This window comes from Procambarus clarkii, chromosome 20 (assembly GCF_040958095.1).
Source record: "Procambarus clarkii isolate CNS0578487 chromosome 20, FALCON_Pclarkii_2.0, whole genome shotgun sequence".
Lineage (NCBI taxonomy): Eukaryota > Metazoa > Arthropoda > Malacostraca > Decapoda > Cambaridae > Procambarus > Procambarus clarkii.
The window spans coordinates 34,188,453-34,211,554 of NC_091169.1; the positions used below are offsets into that span (position 1 = coordinate 34,188,453).

At 46.9% G+C, this 23,102-nt stretch overlaps 1 protein-coding gene across 6 annotated transcripts in view; it reads right to left on the bottom strand.

Annotated features, from left to right (window-relative positions):
- Window positions 1-16,462, bottom strand: part of LOC123755283 (uncharacterized) — a 127,101-nt gene extending 110,639 nt beyond the window's left edge. For all 6 annotated transcript variants that reach the window (XM_045737743.2, XM_045737742.2, XM_045737741.2 and 3 more), the window contains exon 1: window positions 16,382-16,462. In XM_045737743.2, the coding sequence (XP_045593699.2) occupies window positions 16,382-16,448 (67 nt within the window). In that variant the 5' untranslated portion in view covers window positions 16,449-16,462. The remainder of the gene's footprint in view (window positions 1-16,381) is intronic.
- Between the last annotated feature and the right edge of the window lie 6,640 nt (window positions 16,463-23,102).

Here is a 23,102-nt window from a genome sequence, read left to right on the forward strand (position 1 = left end):
CTGCTTCCCGGTGGCTCGGTCCAGCCACTACGCCGTCACAAACGGGTGAACTGCCTCAGACGTCGCATACGTCACTGCACTGACTTCACTTCTTCTTGCACAGTACCTGTCCTGGAGCACTTGTTGCTCAATATCCCGTCGATTCCCTCACTGGTCCAACACATGAACGAAGGAAGGCCTCACAGAGTACTGGCAGACTTCGGGTGACGCGTAAAATCCACGGGAGCGGGAAACAACTGTCAAACTGACAGGACCAATCTTCGTACGTCCAACCACCTTGACGTTTCGTGTCAGACTGATTCCCTCCGGAGAATTGGCCGATCCACTTCGTCATCACTGTGGAGCTATCAGCCGTCGCATACGTCACTGCCTAGACTCCACTCTTTCACAACACCTGTTCCTGGAGCACTTGTTGCTCAATATTCTGTCAATTCCTTCTCTGGTCCAACACATGAACGAAGGAAGACCCCACAGGTGATGGCAGACCACGGGTGATGCGTAAGTCCTCCGGAGTCGGGGTAAACTGTCCAAATGACAGGACCCCCCAGCGCACATCCGACCTCCTTGACGTGATGTCTTAAACTGATGGCGCCAGCGCGGCGCGATGACCGGACCCCCCCTTCCTTCGTGACGTCATATTTGCCACGGGAGGTTTTCATTGGCTCCCTGTGCCACGTCGCTGTCGGTGACCAATTTGGTGTCAATGACGTCACACAGTTTTGGCGGCAAAACAGAAGAGCCAGCGCCATATTGGCTTCCTAAAGGGCCAAAACCACAGGCCAAAATACTCTTCCTTTACAAATTTCTCGGCACTCCGAGAACACTCCTTTCTCCCACATATACCAAACCGATGCCTGCGACGTAGAGAACGCTCGGGTAAAGTGGACATGACTCTTACTGCAGGCGTGGGAGAAATATAAGGGGGGGAACACCATCACATACCCCTCCCCTTAAAATAAGAGTCATGTCTGGTTAGTGTATACAGGACAGGGCATCTGCTACTACGTTGTCTTCCCCTCAGATGAGTTTGATTTCCAACCAGTACTCCTGCCGCCAATGCGAGATGCTCCTTACGTATCCGTCGACCATTCTCACGGTCACTCCTGATGTCCATCGTTCCTTCAGCATGGACAGAGGATCTTGCACCCCTTGTCCATACACCAGCTGGAAAGGTGAGAAACCTAACGATTCTACCACTGCGTCACGCATGGCAAACAACGCAGGACATACTGCTTCATCCCACTCAGTTCCCTGCTCTGTGCAAAACACTCTCATCAGCATGCCGTCCTGTACATAACAATGAGTGGCCCTCTCAGGACCAACACGTCCTCCATTGGCCTCATGAATCAATTCGGGGAACTCCATCTGCTGCAACTCTCCAAGACGAGTGCGGTCTACCTCTAGAGAACTGGTGAGGGTCACCTGCATCTCACCATCCGAGCTGCCTTCGCCCTCCGCTCGTTCTCCGGGTCCCATGAAGAGGTGATCGATTTCCAGACTGTCGGACGTCTCCTCGTCAGCACTATCAGATCCACACCCTCCGTGCCCTTCGCACTGCCTCGGCATCGCAGCACCAACCGGGAACGCCGCCGTGGCGATTTCTTTCTCGTCCCCACAGGCGTCTAACACTCCACCTGTCTCCTCATAGTGCTCTATGCACTCCTCACCTTTCGCGAGATTCGGGAGGACATATCCTCCACATGCGTCATTTCCCAAGATGACTTGTGCCTCCATCTTGGGCATTGATGCACAGACCCCCACCACTAGGGTCTGGCAGCCATAATCAGAATTCAGAGTCACCTGGTGTAGGGGCATCCTCACTGGGCCTCCCACAGTGGTCACACTTGCCACCCCCACACTGGTACTCTCGTAACCCTCGGGGAACAGGGTTTCTCTCACCAGGGTAAAATCTGCCCCAGTGTCTCTTAATATCTTCACCGGGATGGGGTCTGCGTCCCCCATCCTTACGGTTCCCTCACACACGAATGGGGGAACTCTTTTCTCCCCACTCAGTACGGGTTCATCCCGCACCCACTCGGCCATCTGGTCCTCGACCCTCACGTAAGCAACGTTCCCCCGCTGCTCAGGGTATCTGCATTCCTGCGCGACGTGTCCGAATATTCCACAGTTGTAGCAGCGGATCCTTCTTCGGTGGATCTTCCTCGCGCCATTCATCGACTCCTCGGTTTCGGCAACAACTCTTGAGCTCTCAGCTTGTGACTTCTCTACCGGCTCCACCGCACTCTTTGAGCCTCTCCTGTCTCCACTTGAGAGGTGGGACTCAGGAGAACTCGCTCCTGTCCTCCCTCCGTCCGTCCTTCTATATCTTCTACCATATCCAGAGCGTATGGGCGGTCGGTGCCGTCCCTCACGGTATGGTCGCAGGGCTTCTTCCAGCATGTCGGCTGCGGCTCTCAGGTCCTTAATGTCCGCCTCCTTTACTCTAACCCTGATCTCAGGAGAGAGCACGGACATAAACTTCTCTATGACCATAAGCCTCTTGACCTCTTCAGCCGACCTCGCTCCTTCAGAGTCCAGCCACTTAAGGAACTTTCTCTCCATGTCCCTCGCCGTCTCCGCATAAGATTTTCCTGGCGAACGGGTACATTCCCTGAATCTCTTCCTGTAACATTCCGGCGTGAGCTTGAAAGAATGGAGCACAGCTCTCTTTACAGCATCGTAGTCGGTGCACTCTCCGAGGTCGAGCATGTTGTAGGCTTCACGAGCTTCACCGGTGAGCCTACTCTGAACCATCTCCGCCCACTCCGCCCTCGGCCACTTCTTCAAGGTAGCGACTTCTTGAAGTGGTCGAAGAAACCTTCAGCTTCATTTGGTACAAAGACCGGCAGATCTCGCTCCCTCACTCGGCGGTCTTCCTGTTGCGGCGGAGCAGGTGCACCTAGCCCTAGTTCAGCTCGCTTCAGCTCCACCTGCTTGTTAGCTTCTATCTCTTGCTGTCTCAGCCTAAATTCTCGCTCGTGCTCCTCTCGTCTTAGCTGTGCTTCTTCTCTCCTCAGCTGTGCTTCTGCTTCTCGCTCTTCTTTGCGCCGCTGTACCTCTCGCTCTTCTTTGCGCTGCTGTGCTTCTGCTTCTCGCTTTTCTTGGCGCTGCTGTGCCTCTCGCTCTTCTTTGCGCTGCTGTGCCTCTCGCTCTTCTTTGCGCTGCTGTGCCTCTCGCTCTTCTTTGCGCTGCTGTGCTTCCAGCTGCAGCTTCATTATCTCCAGCTTAACGCTGTGCCTGCTGCCGCTGGATCCTCTGCTGCTCCCACCAATGCTCAGGTGTTCTCCCATACTGGCAGGTGTTTGTGGCCATTCCTCCCCCAAAGCTTCGTCTCGTGATCTGAGCTGTGCCATGATCTCCAGTCTTCTCTCTCCCACTTTGGAAGATCTCAGCTTTATCCCAAAATGGTCTGCTATTGACTGTAACTGTGCCTTGGTGCACTCCTCCAGCACCTGCTCATCTCTAGTGTCAATGAACCTTGTTACTTTATCATCCTCCATCTTGTGCTATGAGTAATAACCTGTACCTGATATCTAATACCACTGCCAAGTACCACAATTGCAACCTTTATTTCGATCGTGATCCTGGCAAGGTCGCCAATGTCGGGGTTTACTCGGGTGAGCAACAGTATTCTCAAGGTCACTCACCGTAGGCCTGCGGGTCTTCACTCTATCCTCGCGGCGCCACTGTACGCCAGGAGAGTATCCCAGTCAATCCCAACCGGCCTCTGATCGAGAAGGAGTGGGAACACAACTAGTTCACTTAACTGTTGTATGCCCACCCTGTCATGGGCTCTACTACTAACCACAAGGTCGCCAACTGGTGTTTTCGGTGTCCAGTAACACGTCAGTGGGTTTGTTGAAATGTGGTAACAGTGGCAAGGACACACTCAATAGATCTGATATCAGGCAGGTATTTACTTCTATCACGATCTGCTGTCAGGTATTATATAGCCACAAGAAATATGGAGGGGATGATGGAAACACCAATGTACTTTGTATTTTACTTAAAACTCATTCAAAGACATCACAAGATTATATCAATAAGCAAACAGCTGTTTCAGGCGGGAGCCGCTCATTCCCACACATATAATATGAACTCTCCAAGCTGGCAACGCTCCCCCTCTCGTCAATGTCAAAATCAGCTGGGCGACTACCCCCCGCGTGAATGTCACTTTATCTGTTTGCTTGTTTTCCTGGCGTCACGCGCTCTGTTTCTTTAAGTTCTCAAAGATCACTAGAAGTTCGAACACACAATATTTGCGACAATAGCACATAAATACTTCGCTACACTGATCTTGGGCTCAATCAAACATTTCTATATTAAAGGTGACAATAATTCACTGTCATGGTATTACACACTGCCCTTCATTTAATGATAACGTATACAAGTATATGTCACTGGAGTTCTCAGTAATTCCTTCCGTGGGCGATTACACAATTAATCACTGCACACATGAATGATTATTCAATACACGAGCATAGACATATATAATGATAATAACATAGTTACTGGGCACATAGCCTAACTCCCAAATACTGGCATATTTATATATATATATATATATTCTCTCACTATATGATCACATTAAAGTCTCATGAAAGACATTCTCAACACAGTAAATTCATCAATTACTCCGGATGCCTGCATTCACCAATAATAATCATAAATATCGTGAGTACTCTTTATAGTACCACTCTGCACACTGGTGCCTTACTGTGACATAGGTGAGCCTTGCTCACGACATACAAAATACTCTGGCTAAATAATATAGCTGACTAAAGGGGAATTGGGAGGGAAACTAGAATCACCTACTTCCACCTATCCTCCGATGAGAGTTGAGTTGTAGCTCCTGGTCCTGGCTCCTGCCTCGTGTAGGGAACGCCCCCACACACACACACTGTCGTGTCCTCCAGGAACTCAATCAACGTCCCACCATAAGCGCGTCGTCTCCGTGCCTTTTCACTGCAGGTCCGTGCTCCTCCTCGACTTCTTGTAGGGTTGGAGTCGGTCTCCCGGCCGTCGACTTCTCCCAGCTACGGCTGCCCACCTACGTCTCGGCTGCAGTCGTTCGGATTCCCGAATAGTTTTCTTCTTCCACTGCTTCCCGGTGGCTCGGTCCAGCCACTACGCCATCACAAACGGGTGAACTGCCTCAGACGTCGCATACGTCACTGCACAGACTTCACTTCTTCTTGCACAGTACCTGTCCTGGAGCACTTGTTGCTCAATATCCCGTCGATTCCCTCACTGGTCCAACACATGAACGAAGGAAGACCTCACAGAGTACTTGCAGACTTCGGGTGACGCGTACAATCCATGGGAGCGGGAAACAACGGTCAAACTGACAGGACCAATCTTCGTACGTCCAACCACCTTGACGTGTCGTGTCAGACTGATTCCCTCCGGAGGATTGGCCGATCCACTACATCATCACTGTGGAGCTATCAGCCGTCGCATACGTCGCTGCCTAGACTCCACTCTTGCACAACACCTGTTCCTGGAGCACTTGTTGCTCAATATTCTGTCAATTCCTTCTCTGGTCCAACACATGAACGAAGGAAGACCCCACAGGTGATGGCAGACCACGGGTGATGTGTAAGTCCTCCGGAGTCGGGGTAAACTGTCCAACTGACAGGACCCCCCAGCGCACGTCCGACCTCCTTGACGTGCTGTCTTAGACTGATGGCACCAGCGCGACGCGATGACCGGACCCCCCTTCCTTCGTGACGTCATATTCGCCACGGGAGGTTTTCATTGGCTCCCTGTGCCACGTCGCTGTCGGAGACCAATCTGGTGTCACTGACGTCACACAGTTTTGGCGGCAAAACAGAAGAGCCAGCGCCATATTGGCTTCCTAAAGGGCCTAAACCACAGGCCAAAATACTCTTCTTTTACAAATTTCTCGGCACTCCGAGAACACTCCTTTCTCCCACATATACCAAACCGATGCCTGCGACGTAGAGAACGCTCGGGTAAAGTGGACATGACTCTTACTGCAGGCGTGGGAGAAATATAAGGAGGGGAACACCGTCACAATATATATATATATACATATATATATATATATATATATATATATATATATATATATATATATATATATATATATATATATATATATATATATATATATATATATATATATATATATATATATATATATATATATATATATATATATATATATATATATATATATATATATATATATATATATATATATATATATATATATATATATATATATATATATATATATATATATATATATATATATATATATATATATATATATATATATATATATATATATATATATATATATATATATATATATATATATATATATATATATATATATATATATATATATATATATATATATATATATATATATATATATATATATATATATATATATATATATATATATATATATATATATATATATATATATATATATATATATATATATATATATATATATATATATATATATATATATATATATATATATATATATATATATATATATATATATATATATATATATATATATATATATATATATATATATATATATATATATATATATATATATATATATGTGTCACCCAGACACCCCCTCAAGCTGAGCGAGGCCCGGTCAACCCCCACCTCCTCCCCGCCCGCCGGCCTGACCGCACCACAGTACCTCCTGCCATCCCACCACCCAGCCCACCCTGCGCCTGGGTGTCTTCCACCCACCTATTCACCGCCCTCACTGTGCTTGTGGCAGAGATGTGCTACCCTCCATGCACCCAGATATGGCACAGGTCACAGCAGGCATTCAGGTTCCTCCCAAAAGGGAGGGAGACACAAGTACTCATAGGAGTGGTGAGTGTGAGGGACAGCTAGCCACCCCTCCTGCCACCACCCGTGTCCACCCCTGCCGCCACCACCCCTGTCATCCCTCCCACGCCGGCCGCCCGGGGGATGGAGGGAACTCCACCAACTAACCAGGAACCCCTCAGCCAAGAACAGGGTCCTGGGAACAGTGCACCCTGACGTGCAACCAGAGGACCCAGACTCAGAGGAACGTGCCGGGTGTGTGACGAATCACACAGCCTTAGAAACGATGGAACCCTACGTCAACACAACGGCTGTGAGGAGTCATGGACGGAACCTGTAGAGAGAGAAGCCCCACAGGTCCCCCCGGCACCCCCACACATACCAGCAAACTTCATGTCATCAGATGACCTCCTGGGGGCCATCAAAGCATCCACCACCAGAACTCTTCCCCACATTCCAAAAGCAGCGCGCCCATTTGCAGCAGGGAAATATACAGACCTTTTAAGGAAAGTAAATGAACGGTCTGAAAATCTTAATGCTGCAGCCACCATCAAAGCATGGCATAATTTGCTCCTGTTTGGCAATATTTGCTTAGGCGTACCTGCAAGAGGAGGCAAGTCGCTAGCCTCATCAGTCACTAGGGCAATAAATAATTTCCCCAGAGCTGACAACTTGATCCCCATCCCTCCTCAACACAAAAACCGTCGTGGCAGACCCAAGAGTTCCAATGACAATTTTAAACTAGGAACACAAGTGACCAAAAAAATTGAAGAGGGCAACACAGTAGGGGCAATTAGGTTACTTACCAGCGAAGACACAATCGCCCCTAGAAATACCGCTACCGCCAACTCGCTGAGAGAGAAGCACCCTCCTAGAGTACCATGGGAACCCACTGCTCATGACACAAATGTCCCAGGCATGGGACCTCTATTTCTCCAAGCGTCAGAGGTATACAAAGCCATCATGTCATTTCCGCCAGGCTCGGCAGGGGGATACACTGGAGTAAGACCTCAGCACCTCAAGGAGATGGTAAACCCAGTTCTCGGAGAAGTTGCCGAGACACTATTGTCAGAGGTCACGAAGTTTGTCAACGACTGCCTCTCTGGGTTGATCCCAGATACAATTAAACCATTTTTCTTTGGAGCATCCCTTTGTGCCCTCAAGAAGAAAGATGGTGGAGTCAGACCCATTGCCGTGGGTAACACACTTCGGCGCCTTGTTGCTAGGGCAGCTGTCAGAAAAATTAGCATAGACGCTGCGACGATGCTTCGACCCCATCAACTAGGTTTTGGTGTCCCCCATGGCTGTGAAACAGCAGCTCATGCAGCACGAGCCTATATCAAGCACTTCCCAGAAAATAAGGCATTAATTGAATTAGACTTTAAAAATGCTTTCAACCAGGTAAAAAGGGATGTGGTACTGGAAGCAGTTCGAACAAGCTTTCCTTCTCTACTCCCCTTCGTCTCAGCAGGGTACAGTAGGGAATCGACGCTGCTGTTTGGGGAACATGAAGTTGTTTCTGCAGAAGGTGTCCAGCAGGGAGACCCACTTGCCCCTTTTCTTTTTTGCATAGCTGTTAAAGAGGTCACAAACAGGTTGACCAGCGAACTCAACATCTGGTTCCTGGACGATGGCACCCTGGCAGGAACACAGGAGTCCCTGCTAGAAGATCTACAGCTGGTGAAATCTAAGGGAGAGGAGTTAGGACTCACCCTAAACCCATTAAAGTGTGAAATCATCTCATCTAGCCAACCAACCATAGATGCAGTGCGAACCATATTGCCAGGAGCCCAAGTGATCGCTCCCACCGACAGTGTGCTGCTAGGGGCACCTCTGGGCTCGAGCGCCATTGAGGTAGTCCTCGAAGAAAACCTGAACGACCTGAGGAGGATGGAGGGAAGAATAGGGGCTTTGGACGCCCACGATGCTTTGTACCTTCTCACAAGGTGCCTGGCTTTGCCCAAACTGACCTATTTCCTAAGGTGTGCTCCCTCCTTCGACAGCCCAAAATTAACAGAATATGACACACTCCTAAGGTCAATAACCGTGAAAGTGTTAAACCTCTCCCTGCAACATGACCAATGGGACCAAGCAACGCTCCCAGTTAGACTCGGGGGAATAGGTATTCGCAAGGCGACACAGTTAGCATTGCCAGCATTCTTATCCTCGACCAGTGCAACAGGTGAATTAGTTAAGGAAATACTACCGGAACACCTAAGAGACTCCATTGGGATTCATGATCCCAAATTCGCGGAAGGAGCCGGTCAGTGGGACACACTCGTCAACTCTCATCCTCGACCGACTTTTCCAAATGACTGCAAACAGTCCAAATGGGATAGCCCCATAGTGGAGAACATCGCCACATCATTGCTGGAGGCAGCTTCCAGGAAGGACAAAGCGCGTCTTCTAGCTGTGCAAGCGCCCCATGCCGGGGACTTCCTGGTGGCAGTCCCTAATTCCGCCTTGGGCACCCGCCTGGACCATCGGACCCTAAGTATTGGTGTTGCTCTGCGCCTTGCCGCCCCTATCTCCACCGAGCACCGGTGTATTTGCGGCCATGCACGGGCAGACCAATACGGCAGCCATGGTCTCATCTGTCGTAAGACACAGGGAAAGATTGCCAGACATGAAGCAGTCAATGACATCATCAAGAGAAGTTTGGCTTCAGCTGGGTGCCCAGCACAAAGGGAACCTCAGTTGTGCAGACCTGACAACAGCCAAAAACGCCCAGATGGAGTCACCCTGCAGCCGTGGAGGGAAGGTAAACAGGTCGTGTGGGACTACACTTGTGCATCCACATTGGCCGATACCTATCTACCTTACAGCGCAGCTGAGGGAGGCGGGGCGGCCACCTTCAAGGAGACCCAGAAAACTAACAAGTACAGGGACCTAGAACGTTGTTACAGGTTCGTGCCAATAGGCTCTGAGACTCTGGACGCCTGGGGTAAATGTGCACTTAAGTTCCTGAAGGAGCTGGGCGAGGAACTCATTGGGAAGACTAGAGACCCAAGAGCGGCCAGTTTTATGTTTCAGCGCCTCAGTGTCGCTGTTCAGAGGGGAAATGCGTGCTGTATCTTGGGTACGCACCCGACCCCCGAGGAGCTGGACGAGGTCTTCGAACACTGATTGTTATATAAGTGTGTGTTTTCTGTAAACTGTAGCATTGCAATAAAATCAAATAAAAAAAAAATAATAGGGGTGGTAGGAGAGGAAAAGATTAAAGTATTCAGTGAGAATCCACAAGGTCTTCTCTGAACACTAATTATTTTCTTCTTCGAGGATGTGGGTCCCTTTAATTAAACCAGTGGTGGTACCCCTAAATATATATATATATATATATATATATATATATATATATATATATATATATATATATATATATATATATATATATGTATATATATATATATATATATATATATATATATATATATATATATATATATATATATATAGACTATATATATATAGTCTTTCATGAACACTTTTCTTCTCACTCCCACTCCATTCCCATCTTCACCGATGGGTCTTAGTCTGCTGACGGTGTGGGCTACTCACACCGTTGTTTTTCCTGACCTCACTTATATGTGTCGCGTTCCTCCGGAGGCTAGCATCTTCACAGCAGAACTTTATGCTATTCTCTGTGCTCTTCGTCTCCGGCTTTCCAGGTGTCAATCCTCCTTTGTGGTGGTAGTTGACTCTCGTAGTACCCTCATGGCGTTAGGGTCCTTTAATCCGGTCCACTCGGTGGTTGTCGAGATTCAACACTGGCTGTTTCTTATCTCCAGTAAATTTAAGTCAGTTGCATTTTGCTGGGTTCCCAGCCATGTAGGTGTCTCTTTAAATGAGAGTGCGGATGCTGCCACTAAGGAAGCTATTCGCACTTGTCCCATCTCTCGTAAAAGTATTCCTTATTCCGACTTTTACCCAGTTATTCATGCCTCCATCCTTGCCCAAAGCAAGGTTGTTGGTCTTCTGTTATTGGTAACAAACTGCGTACTCTTAAGAGTCGTGTGTCCCAGTGGCCTTTCTCCTGCCACCGTAACCGGCGGTGGGAAACGGCTCTGGCTAGCATACATTTTGGCCATACCCGTTTAACTCACGGTCACTTAATGGAGCACCGCTCTGCTCCTTATTGTTCACACTGCATTGTCCTTCTTACGGTTGTGCATATCCTTGTTGAATGTCCTGACTTCCAGGACGAGCGTGTTTCTTATTTTCCGACCATCCCCCACGGCCGCTTGTCCCCCGATAAAATTCTTGGCGACTCAGATACTTTTAATATCGTTTGCCTTATGAGTTTCTGTTCTCGTATTGGCATCCTTGGTGATATTTAGCGCCCCCTGATAATCCTGCACATTTGATGGTGCTCCTTCCCGGTTTGGTGCCTTCTATTGATAATTACTTACTTAATACTTCTAAATAATACTAGAAGTTCATAAGAGGCTAATATCACCAATTTTGTATATAATTTATCTTGAATAGAAAAATATTTAACATATAAATAATCACAATTAAATATATATTGCACTAGTCCCATATTAATCATGACTAGTTGAGCTAATTATTGTTAATCCTAGTCCCATTTATTACCATAGTCTAATTGTACTACATTGAGTACCTAACGCGATTAATTAATTTTGCCAATCCTATTTTGGGTGTGATTTATACAAGTTCATTTAGTTGTGTTTCTATATTTTACCGATTTTATAAATGTTTTTGTATAATCATTGCACCTTTGAGTGGTTATTTAGTGTCTGCACCAACCAGGGGTGGTTTTGAGGAGCTAACCTGATGGTAACACCAGTGACACTGTTTTCACTCAAATCATTTGTGTGTATGATTATAAATATGTTAATTTTAAGTGCTAACCTCTAGAAGAGGTAGGATTACAGCCTAGTGACTGTAAAATTTTACTCTAGGCTATTACTATCAGTGTTTGCTCACGATTTATGGGCCAATACTCCAGTTATTTTCACTACGAATTTTGGGGCCAAAAAATAAGAATTCAGCAGCCAGTACAACACACGAAATGTCTAGTAACAGTATATTGTGCCAGTTATGTTGTACATATGTGAATCACAAAGGACATGTGACTAGACAACTGAACAAGTGTAATCAAATGATCCAGTCAAATGTGACACCTAAAGTACTTGAAAAACCCACATAGAGGTGACTAAACAACAAATACAAAAAAATACCAAGGTTGGAAATAATTATATTCAAAGCCTCATTTAACAAAATGCTGAACTAGACAAATTAGACACCTTCCATGCCGAAACGGAACAATATGAAGAGGATGTCCAAGATCACCTGGATAAATTAATACAGTTCTTAGAACATTTAAATATAAACTGTCTCTCAAAATGCTCTACCAAAAACGAGGAGCTAATACATCTGAACCCATCACTGAAGTTCGTCTACCTGCCATTGATTTAACTTAATTTCATAGCAGAGAAGAAGAAAACTTAGAATGTTACTGGAACACGTTCGATTCATTAGTGAATTCTAGAAGTTCCAATAACGAAACAAAGAAAATCCTTTATATACGGAGTACCCTTAAGGGAGAAGCAAATGCAGTTATTGATCATCTGATTTCAAGTGATGACGACTACGATACTGCCATACAATTGTTAAAGATCAACTGTAGTAACCAAGAGATACCTTTAGCTAACCTCTACTATAAACTTAGCAATGCCAACACCAGAAACAACAGCTGAAGTTATTCAAGAATTTAGACTCCAAGTGGAGTCTCTAGTCAAAGTTCTTGCTGCCAAGGCAGATGTACCTGGAGCAGAATGGGTGTTAAGATTAAAGATTCAGAGTAAATTCCCCGAAGAAATTTTATCCTCCATCTGTTCTCATTATCGGACAACAATCCTCACCCTGGATAAAATATTTGATAGGTTAAGGATGACGGTGAACCGAATAAGAGCCCATGAGACAATAGTACCAGCAAAAGGTTCTTCAACTGACAAGTCTAAACCGACGAATTCCATGGAGGACCCAAGTAATAATAATCAAACAAAGAATACATAAAATCCTCCCTTCTAAATTTCGACCATCTATTTCCACATCAAACTGAAACCAAGGCAGAATGGGCACATATGCAGTGAGACCCTTCAAACCTATAGTTACTATGTCATCAAGACGGTGACTCCAAAGGGTTCTGTCGGATATGGAACATGTTTGTTTTGCCAAGAGAAACATTCAATGTACCCCAACTATCCTGATTGTGACGCCCGTGTCGAACGACTCAAGGAGTTGCAACATTGCACGAGGTGCCTCAGGAAACACAACCTCCTCGACTGTGAAGCCAATTACACACCTGTAATAGATGTAACAAGGGTCAGCACCATGCAGCATTGTGCGAAGGCACAAAAATAGTCTCCAAACCCCAAGGTGGAAGATAACATTCCCACCACAGTACAGTACTGCAAGGTGTGACAGAAAATCTGTGTCCTATCAACAAAGATTAAAAATACTAAAGGGCCAGGGTCCATACACGTGGGTTGTTTGATCAAGGGTCCCAGAGAACATTTGTCACTAGAAAGGTGGCAGATGATTTACAAATAAAGCTGGTGAAACAAGTGACTTTAAATATTTCGGGGTTCTTAGCTGATGCAGGACCTCAGGTCTACCAGGTGGTACAGCCATCAGTACGATTAGGCAGCTACGGCTGTCAAGTATCAGTCATTGTGGTGGACACAATTCCAATAGACCTACAAGTGCAAGGTCTGGGAGCTACTGCCAAATTCCTAAGAGATAGAAGAATAAAATTGGCAGATAAAATTAAGTCTGATCACCTTACTGACATCGGAATCCTTGTAGGTACTACTACCACCAATTCTTCATTAGCCCAACTAAATATCAGGGCATAAACATGCTAAATTCTGCAGGAGGCAAATTACTCACAGGTTCAGTATCAAGACTGAGGAGTCCAATGCCTGCAGACAACCAATACCAATATAAATCTAATTTTGTCAGCTGATTATACAACTCCAGTAGCATTATACTTAAGAGATTACAGCTGACTATAACAACAGAGGTTGTTCTTGATATCATCATTTAAAGATGAAGATGTTTCATGAGGTCTCAGTGGCAAATCAGTGAACAGTAGCCTAAAAAGCTACAATTCATTGCGACTAATATCACTGAACTCACTCAAGTCTCAGAACCATACTAGACTTTAATGATTGACTATTCAATCGTCAGAATCAACTAACCAAATTAAACCCCAATTTGTCAGCCAAATAATTCCAGCAAATAAGCACAAGGGAGCATGACTGACTATATAAATCCGACATCTGATTTTTTATATATTTATTATTTAATCAACATGTACTCTATTGGCCTCAGTGGGGTCATTTTCCTCACAGTGCGTGTGTGTGAGTGTCACTGTTATCATTGGTGAGTGTAAGGGTTTTGAGGCGAGGGTGTGTGAGAGAGTCACAGTTATCAATGCTGAGTGTGAGGGTTGTGAGGCACAGGAGTGGTGTGAGGTGTCACAGTTATCGCAATGGGTCGTGAGGGTTGTGATGGTGTGGGTGTGTGTGAGGGGTCACAGTTATCACTGCTGAGTGTGAGGGATGTGAGGCGCGGGTGTGAGGGTGACAGTTATCACTGCTGAGTGTGAGGGTTGTGAGGCACGGGTATGTGTGAGGGTCACAATTATCACTGCTGAGTGTAAAGGTTGTGAAGCACGGGTGTGTGAGGGGTCATAGTTTTCACTGCTGAGTGTGAGGGCTGTGAGGCGCGGGTGTGAGGGGACACAGGTGATGGTGTTATCAAGCGTCAGCTGGTGAGGTCCCGTTAGTATCTAATGGGGTCCATCAACCATCCACCTCACTCCTTCTCTTGTAACACACCTAGCCTATCCTAGACGAGACTAGCCCAGCCTAGTCTAGACTCACCTAGTCTAGACTAGCCCGTCTAGCCTAGTCGCCTAGCCTAGACTAGTCCAGCCTACCCTAGTCACCTAGCCAAGTCTATCCCAACCTAATCTAGTCTCATCTAGCCTAGGCTACCCCAGCCTAGCCTACACTTACCTATCCTAGACTAGCCTAGCCTAGCATATAGTCATCTAGACTAGATTAGCCCAGCCTAGCCTAGTCATCTAGCTTGGACTAGCTCAGCCTAGCCTACATCTGGCCTAGACTAGCCCATCCCAGCCTAGACTAGCCCATCCCAGCCTAGTCACCTAGCCTAGCCTACATCTAGTCTATACTAGCCCAGCCTAGCCTAGAGTCATCTAAATTAGACTAGCCTAGCCTAGAGTCATCTAAATTAGACTAGCCCAGCCTAGTCTATTCACATAGCCTATACTAGCCCAGCCTAGTCTATTCACCTAGCCTAGACTAGCCCAGCCTTGCCTAGAGTCATCTAAATTAGACTAGCCCAGCCTAGTCTATTCACCTAGCCTAGACTAGCCCATCCTAGCCTTGAGTCACCTAGCCTAGACTAACCCAGCCTAGCCTTTAATCATCTAGCTTAGACTAGCCCAGCCTAGTTTAGCCATCTTGCCTAGACTAGCCCAGACTAGATCAAGCTGTGCTCTAATGACAACACAAACATAACACAGGTTTGTGAGTATAGGTGAGAATAGGTGAGTACAGGTGGAAACTGAGTACCCAAATGAGCCACAGGGACGTTAGAAAGAACTTTGTCAGTGTCAAGAGTAGTAAACAGATGGAATGTATTAGGCAGTGATGTGGTGGAGGCTGATTCCATACACAGTTTATAATGAAGATATGATAGAGCCCAGTAGGCTCAGGTATCTGTACACCAGTTGATTGACAGTTGACTTCTACCTGAATATACCCGATTGTCATTATATCTCTAGTGGCCTCGACGAGGACAGGAAGCCGGCTGTTTTTCAAAAGAACCCCTCTTCCCTATTTGTACTAATCATGTAATATTTGTCCAAAATCGGAGGCCAGACCCCTAGTGCTAGCCTCACCCAAATATGCAGTGGGCAATGGTCTGGGGTGCGGGAAGGACAGAGCCTAGTCAAGAAAGGCCTAAGTTAAATTCTTTAAGGTATATTAACCATTATCAACACCAGTGTGTATGACAGCTCGCTCGCTCACAACACCAGTGAGCGAGCAGTGGAGGGCAGCCCTAAGTGTATATATAAGCGAGCAGTGGAGGGCAGCCCTAAGTGTATACATGAGCGAGCAGTGGAGGGCAGCCCTAAGTGTATATATGAGCGAGCAGTGGAGGGCATCCTAAGTGTATATATGAGTGAGGAGTGGAGGGCATCCTAAGTGTATACATGAGCGAGCAGTGGAGGGCAGCCCTAAGTGTATATATGAGCGAGCAGTGGAGGGCTTCCTAAGTGTATATATGAGTGAGGAGTGGAGGGCATCCTAAGTGTATACATGAGCGAGCAGTGGAGGGCAGCCCTAAGTGTATATATGAGCGAGCAGTGGAGGGCATCCTAAGTGTATATATAAGCGAGCAGTTGAGGGCAGCCCTAAGTGTATATATGAGCGAGCAGTGGAGGGCAGCACGATGTGAGCGAGCAGGAAGTCGGACCAAGCCTTACCCATCGTGTGTGCTGTCAGCGCCACCAGCAGCACCAGCACCGTCAGCGTCGTCAGCTTCACCAACATGCTGCAGGCTACCTCTGACCAGATAGTCTTATCTTAGCTTATTTATATGCTCCCAGCCCTCTCTCTATCTCTGTTCCCAGGCTCTCGTTACCTTCCCTTCCACTCGTTACCTTCCCATGCTCTCACTACCTTCCCTTCCACTCGTTACCTTCCCATGCTCTCGCTACCTTCCCTTCCACTCGTTACCTTCCCATGCTCTCGTTTCCTTCCCTTCCACTCGTTACCTTCCCATGCTCTCATTACCTTGGACGGAACAGATATGATCACAAAGACATCAGATTTACCATAGGATGGAACAGATGTGATCACATGGATATCAGATGTACCTTAGGGTGGAACAGATGTGATCACAAGGATATCAGATGAACCATAGGATGGAACAGATGTGCTCACAAGGACAGCGTATGTACCATAGGATGGAACAGACGTGATCACAAGGATATCAGATGTTCCATAGGATGGAACAGATGTGATAGGTTTTTATTTGATGGGCCTCGACTCAACCTTGTGTCATATAGCCATTTTGTTCCCCCTAGTGCACCTTATCCCCAAGAGCAGTTTTCTTAATGTGTTTTTAATTGCCATGGATACTGTCATGCATCCCTACTTGATTTTTAATGGTTTTCTAATGCGCGCTGCTTTTTAATTGATGGGCCTCGACTCAATCTTGTGTCATGTGGCCATTTTGTTCCCCCTAGTGCACCTTATCCCCAAGAACAGTTTTCTTAATGTGTTTTTAATTGCCATGGATACTGTCACGCATCCTTAATTGATTTTTAATGTATTTCTAATGCACGCTGCTCCGTCTCTGTCTTGGATCTCCCTTGTATTTTTAATGCCGCAGAGATCAATTTATCCTTCAGGGACTTATTTCGCTTCCAGGCTAGCATGGGTGGGCTCTTAGGAAACTTCCTCCATGAAGGGTGGTCTCCAAACTTCTGTTCCAGCCAGGTCCAGAGTCGTTTCATAACCTGCTTCATGGGTTTCTCGAAGCCATCAAAGTAGGTTGTCACCAAGATGTCCCTGTCTTGGTGTCTCTTTCCAGTGTGTTGGAGTAGTTCCTCCCGTATCTTCTGTTCCAGCTTCCTCGCTGCTTTGTCGAGCACTTCCTCAGGATAATCCCTGTTCCTGAAAAATGTCCACAGGTCCTCAAGTTGTTCCCCCAGGGAGTGGGGGCATGTGTTGATTCTCTTCAGTCTCAAACCCAAGGAGTAGGGGAGCGAATTCTTAAGTGGTTGTGGATGGCTGGAGTGGTACTGCAAGTATGTATGGAGATTTGTCGGTTTGTAGAAAGCCTTCGTCTCCAATTGTCGTGTTGCTGGGTTTATGTAGACGGTCGTGTCCAGAAAGTTTAGCTCTGTTTCACTCCTGTCTATCGTAAAACTCAGGTTCTGGTGTACTGAATTTGCCTATGAATAGAACACGTCCAGGTTCCCCATTGGTCCCAGCATTATGCCGAATATGTCGTCGATATATCTGTAATATATCCTTGGTCCCGTTGGTAAGTCTTCTCTCCTAAATTCGAAAACCTCGTGAACAAAGATCTCCGCGATGGCTACGCTACTCGAGGTTCCTATCGCTGTTCCTTTGATTTGTCTGTAGGTCTTACCTTCAAAGGTCAGGATCGTATCCCGCATCACATGTAGAATGGCTTCTATGAGGAGGTTCTTCGATGGAGGGGTGTAGATTCCTGCTTCCTTCAGGTCCCTGCGGATCCGGTGTACGTTCCTTTCGAAGTAGTCTGCAACCACCGTTGCTGCTTCTCTCTGGGGAATACTTGGATACAGGGATATTATATCTAGGGAGAAAAGAGTTGCACCATCCGGGACAGGGCCCCATTTCTTATTCACTTCGTCTATTTTAACTAAGAAATCTGTTGTATCTACTAACCGTTCGTCCAGGAGTCTGAGTAGAGGGTTCAGTAGTGCTGTACAGATTCGGCGGGTCGGGGCACTGCAGCCGCTGAGGACTGGGCGGCCAGGACATGTGCCTGTAATTGGATCTATGCCTTTATGAATTTTCGAGAGGAGGTAGATGTTTGGCAACTTCGAGCGGAAGGCTAAAAAGAAATCCCTGGTTGCTGGTTTCAGGATGCCTCCCCTGCCATTATTCTTGGAAAGAGAAAGTACCAGAGACTTACTCCTAGTCTGGGCGTTCCTCAGGGCTGTCTCTCCGTTTGTCACCTGTTGGTATGTCGTCCCGTCCATCAGGTGTCTATCCATTTCCCTGCAGTAATTTTCTTTTTTCAAGATTACCACTGCCCCTCCTTTGTCCGCTGGTTTAATGACAATGTCCCTTCTTGCTTCCAATCATCGCAGGGCTGAACGGAGTTCCGGTTGGAGGTTATACAGCCGGCGTTCGTCAACCTGTGCTATAAGAGAGGAAGTCAAGCGGTTCATACAGTCACTTAGGCCATTGAGTTTGAAGGGGGTTTGGGATTTCTGGAGACGGGGGTTCATATACTTTGCTGAGAGTGAGTGGGGACCCCTGTGTGTTCGGGGAGGGGGGGAAGTGTCTAACATCTGTTCTGTCACTCTTAGTCTCGACCACGTCTCGTTGACCTTGTCCTCCAAGGATCTCATGGCGTCATTGACATACTCAATTCTCTTGTGCCGTGGGGGGGGGGGGGGGGGTCCCGGGACAAAGGTAAGCCCTTTCCCCAGGAGCTCCCTCTCCTCGTCCGTAATTCGGACCGCGGAGACCACTGTTTGTTTTACTTATTCCTTCTTTCTTTTCTTCTCCCTCCGCATCGTGACCAGCTCCTGTCGCCATTTCTCGACCCGTTCCCTCTTTCTCTTCCCCCTTGGGGACGCTTTCTGGGGGTTCTGTCCCTCTTCCTTGTCCCCCCGTTTGATCGGGGGGCGTCCTGGATCTGCTGTTTCCCGAACTGCGCCTGGTCGGGGTTGAGGCTCGAGGGCGTCCAGTGCTGGGGGGGCCAGATCGCACTTTGGGGAGGGAGGGTTTATGGGTGTGTGATGTGTCTCTGTCTGTGGGTGTTTTGCTTCTGCTTTTTGTCTTCCTAAGAGTTGGGGAACCTCTCCGGGGGGATGGGGTCGTGTCCCTCCTACCTGATGGTTTGTCCGGGGAGATGCTAACTTTCTTTTTTCTCTTGTTTTGTAAGTTTTGTTGTGGCGATGAGTTCTGTTTCTCCTTGCCCCTATCCCTAGACCTCTGTCGCTGGCCTTGTCCCTGGGTTTTTCTGGAGGGACTTATTGGTTGGGGTAGCACCTGGTTGACCAGTGATTCGTGGGTGTCTAGGGTTAAATCCCAGCATGAAGGGGTCTGAGTCCCGTCACCACTTTTGGGCCCCCCAGGGGCGATTATTTCGTGAACGGCTTCTCTGAGTGCCGTACGTGTGTCTGTGGTGGGTATCTTACGAAAAACTGAATATGGCTCAGTGTGTCTATTTGTTTTCACCAGTAGCTTACCCGAAAATGGTTCCAGGGGCGCATTGCAAGTGGCTTTGGTCCTCTTGTTATAAGCAGCCCACAGGACTGGACCCACTCTCTCTGTTGTATACCCTCCCTCCAGGAGGCATGTGACCACCTCCTCTACCCTGGTGTGTTCCCTTGTGATGGAAGCTTTTAAAAGTAGGGTGTACAGGCCTGTTGACTCCCTAGCGTGTTTTTCATAGAAATATTCCATGTACGTTTCAAGGGCTGGGGGGAGGGGCATATCTACCGAGAAGAAAGGGAAGGTAGGGGCTTGGGTCAGAAGACCTGGGGTTTTGTCCCAGTTAGCCGCCTTTTGGATCTGATGCGATCTCTCTCTGAGGTGATCAATGGTTGAAAAGATTGGGCGTAGGATCTCCACCACTTTCAGTTCTTTCTATGTGAGTTCTGTGTCGACAAAAGGCCGTTCAGAGAGAAAGATGTCCCTAATATTCCTTGTGATGTTGGATTCTACTGTGAGGAGGTCCAAATCTGGCCTAGCGAAAGGGAGGGAATGTAATATTCTCTCCCCTGCTCCGTACCAGACCCTTGCTTCTGCCCAAAGGCTTGGTAAGCTGGCCAGAGCGGGGGCGGTTTCCGGCGTGCCTTGGAGGTCCTTTATGAGGTCCATCCATGCATCAGCTGGTTGTGCTGACAGGTCAACCAATCCATTGCGGGATATGGTAGTTCGGGCATTCTGCAGCTGGGTGTTCGTCTGTGACGTTTCTGGGGGGGTTTGTACCTGGGCTGGGGTAAGGGGCGGTGACGTGTCACTAGGTGTCCCTGATAGGGGGGAAAGTGAGAGGTCTAGTGAAGGAGTGGGTTGTGCCCACTGGTTTCCTGCTAGCTGCCCTAGTTAAGGGGCGTCTAGGGTTTGTGTAGGGTTTCATTGTTGGCAGGGGGGATTGTATGTTAAGCTTAAAGTCTTGGGTCTGGGGCTCCGGGACTGGCCAATCTGGGCAAGAGTTACTTAACTCATGAGTCCTAGGGTGACTGCTCATGACCCCCTTGACTTACCTTACTCTTTTTTGGCACTTACTGTTTCCTTGTGGTGTGGAAGGCAGGTTTCCGCTGGGTGAAACGTTTGTGACGTCGTAGGTCCTCTATATCCCGTGTGATGGGGGAGATATTCCTTTATAACACAGTATGGGAGATTGAAACACACAAGAACGTAAAGCGGGACGGCGGTGTTAATCTAGACCTAATCACAACTGCGTATAGGTAGTTTCTCCTGTCGTTCTGACCAAGTATTTAGTCTTGTCCACCACACAGAGTAAGGTTCCTTTTATCACTAAACTGAAACTTGTTTCCCGCGGTTTTTTCACTTTATAAATTACCGTATATTTCAACGGGCTCTATAAACTCGGATACAGCTGTTTCATGTGGCCCGTGGGAGACACACTCATCAGTCCGAAGGAGACTCCGCTGATGGTTGTGATTTTGCCTAGATGATTGATTGATGAAGATTAAGCCACCCAAGAGGTGACACGGGCATGAATAGCCCGTATGTGGTACAATTTTTTTTTTCTCTGTATTCTGAGTTTGCATTTAACCATCAAGCTGTTATCGCGGGGGAGGATACTGCTTCACAGTCTTTATGAGGGTGTCCAGCTGCTGAACACCTTTGTTGACCAGGAGAGTGGCTGTGTTGATGGCTTCAGGGTGGCCACTGCATGATTCATGAACTCTTAAAGCTCTTCTAAGGTCATTGGTTGCTTCACATTCCAGAAGGTAGTGAAGTAATGGCTTTTCTGTGACAGTTTGGCAGAAGATGCACTCTCTCTGTCGGGTTTCACCAATCTCCCAGTTGCATCTGTAACCTACCTTACCTACCTTGAGGTTACCTTGAGGTGCTTCCGGGGCTTAGCGTCCCCGCGGCCCGGTCGTCGACCAGGCCTCCTGGTTGCCGGACTGATCAACCAGGCTATTGGACGCGGCTGCTCGCAGCCTGACGTACGAGTCACAGCCTGGTTGATCAGGTATCCTTTGGAGGTGCTTATCCAGTTCTCTCTTGAACACTGTGAGGGGTCGGCCAGTTATGCCCCTTATGTGTAGTGGAAGCGTGTTGAACAGTCTCGGACCTCTGATGTTGATAGAGTTCTCTCTCAGAGTACCAGTTGCACCTCTGTTTTTCAACGGGGGTATTCTGCACATCCTGCCATATCTTCTGGTCTCATGTGATGTTATTTCTGTGTGCAGGTTTGGGACCAGCCCCTCTAATATTTTCCACGTGTAAATTATTATGTACCTCTCCCGCCTGCGCTCAAGGGAGTACAGTTTTAGGCTCTTTAGTCGGTCCCAATAGTTTAGATGTTTTACTGAGTGGATTCTAGCAGTAAAGGATCTCTGCACGCTCTCCAGGTCAGTAATTTCTCCAGCTTTGTAAGGTGCTGTCATTGTGCAGCAGTACTCCATTCTAGAGAGCACAAGCGTTTTGAAAAGTATCATCATCGGTATAGCATCTCTAGTGTGAAAAGTTCTTGTTATCCAACCTGTCATTTTTCTTGCAGTTGTGACGGCTAATTTATTGTGTTCTTTAAAGGTAAGGTCTTCCGACATGAGTACACCCAGATCCTTTACATTGCCTTTTCGTTCTATGTTATGATTTTCCTGAGTTTTGTACGTGGTTTCCGTTTTTATATTTTCATTTTTTCCATAGCGCATGAGCTGGAACTTATCTTCGTTAAACACCATATTATTTTCTGTAGCCCATAGAAAGACCTGATCTACATCTGACTGGAGGTTCGCTGTGTCCTCTATGTTGCCTACTCTCATGAAGATCCTAGTGTCATCTGCAAAGGATGATACAGTGCTATAGGTTGTGTTCTTGTCTATGTCCGAAATGAGGATGAGAAAAAGTACTGGAGCAAGCACAGTACCCTGGGGCACTGAGCTCTTCACGGTTGATGGGCTGGATTTTATTTTGTTGACTATTACACATTGGGTTCTGTTGGTCAGGAAATTGTAGATCCATCTGCCTATTTTTCCGGTAATTCCTTTTGAACGCATTTTATGTGCAATAACACCATGGTTACATTTATCAAAAGCTTTTGCGAAATCTGTGTAAATTACATCCGCGTTATGTTTGTCTTCCATAGCATCTAATGCCATATCATAGTGGTCCAGCAACTGCAACAGGCAAGAGCGCCCTGTTCTGAAACCATGTTGTCCGGGGTTATAGAGTTGCTGTGATTCCATGTATTTTGTGATTTTACTTCTTAGC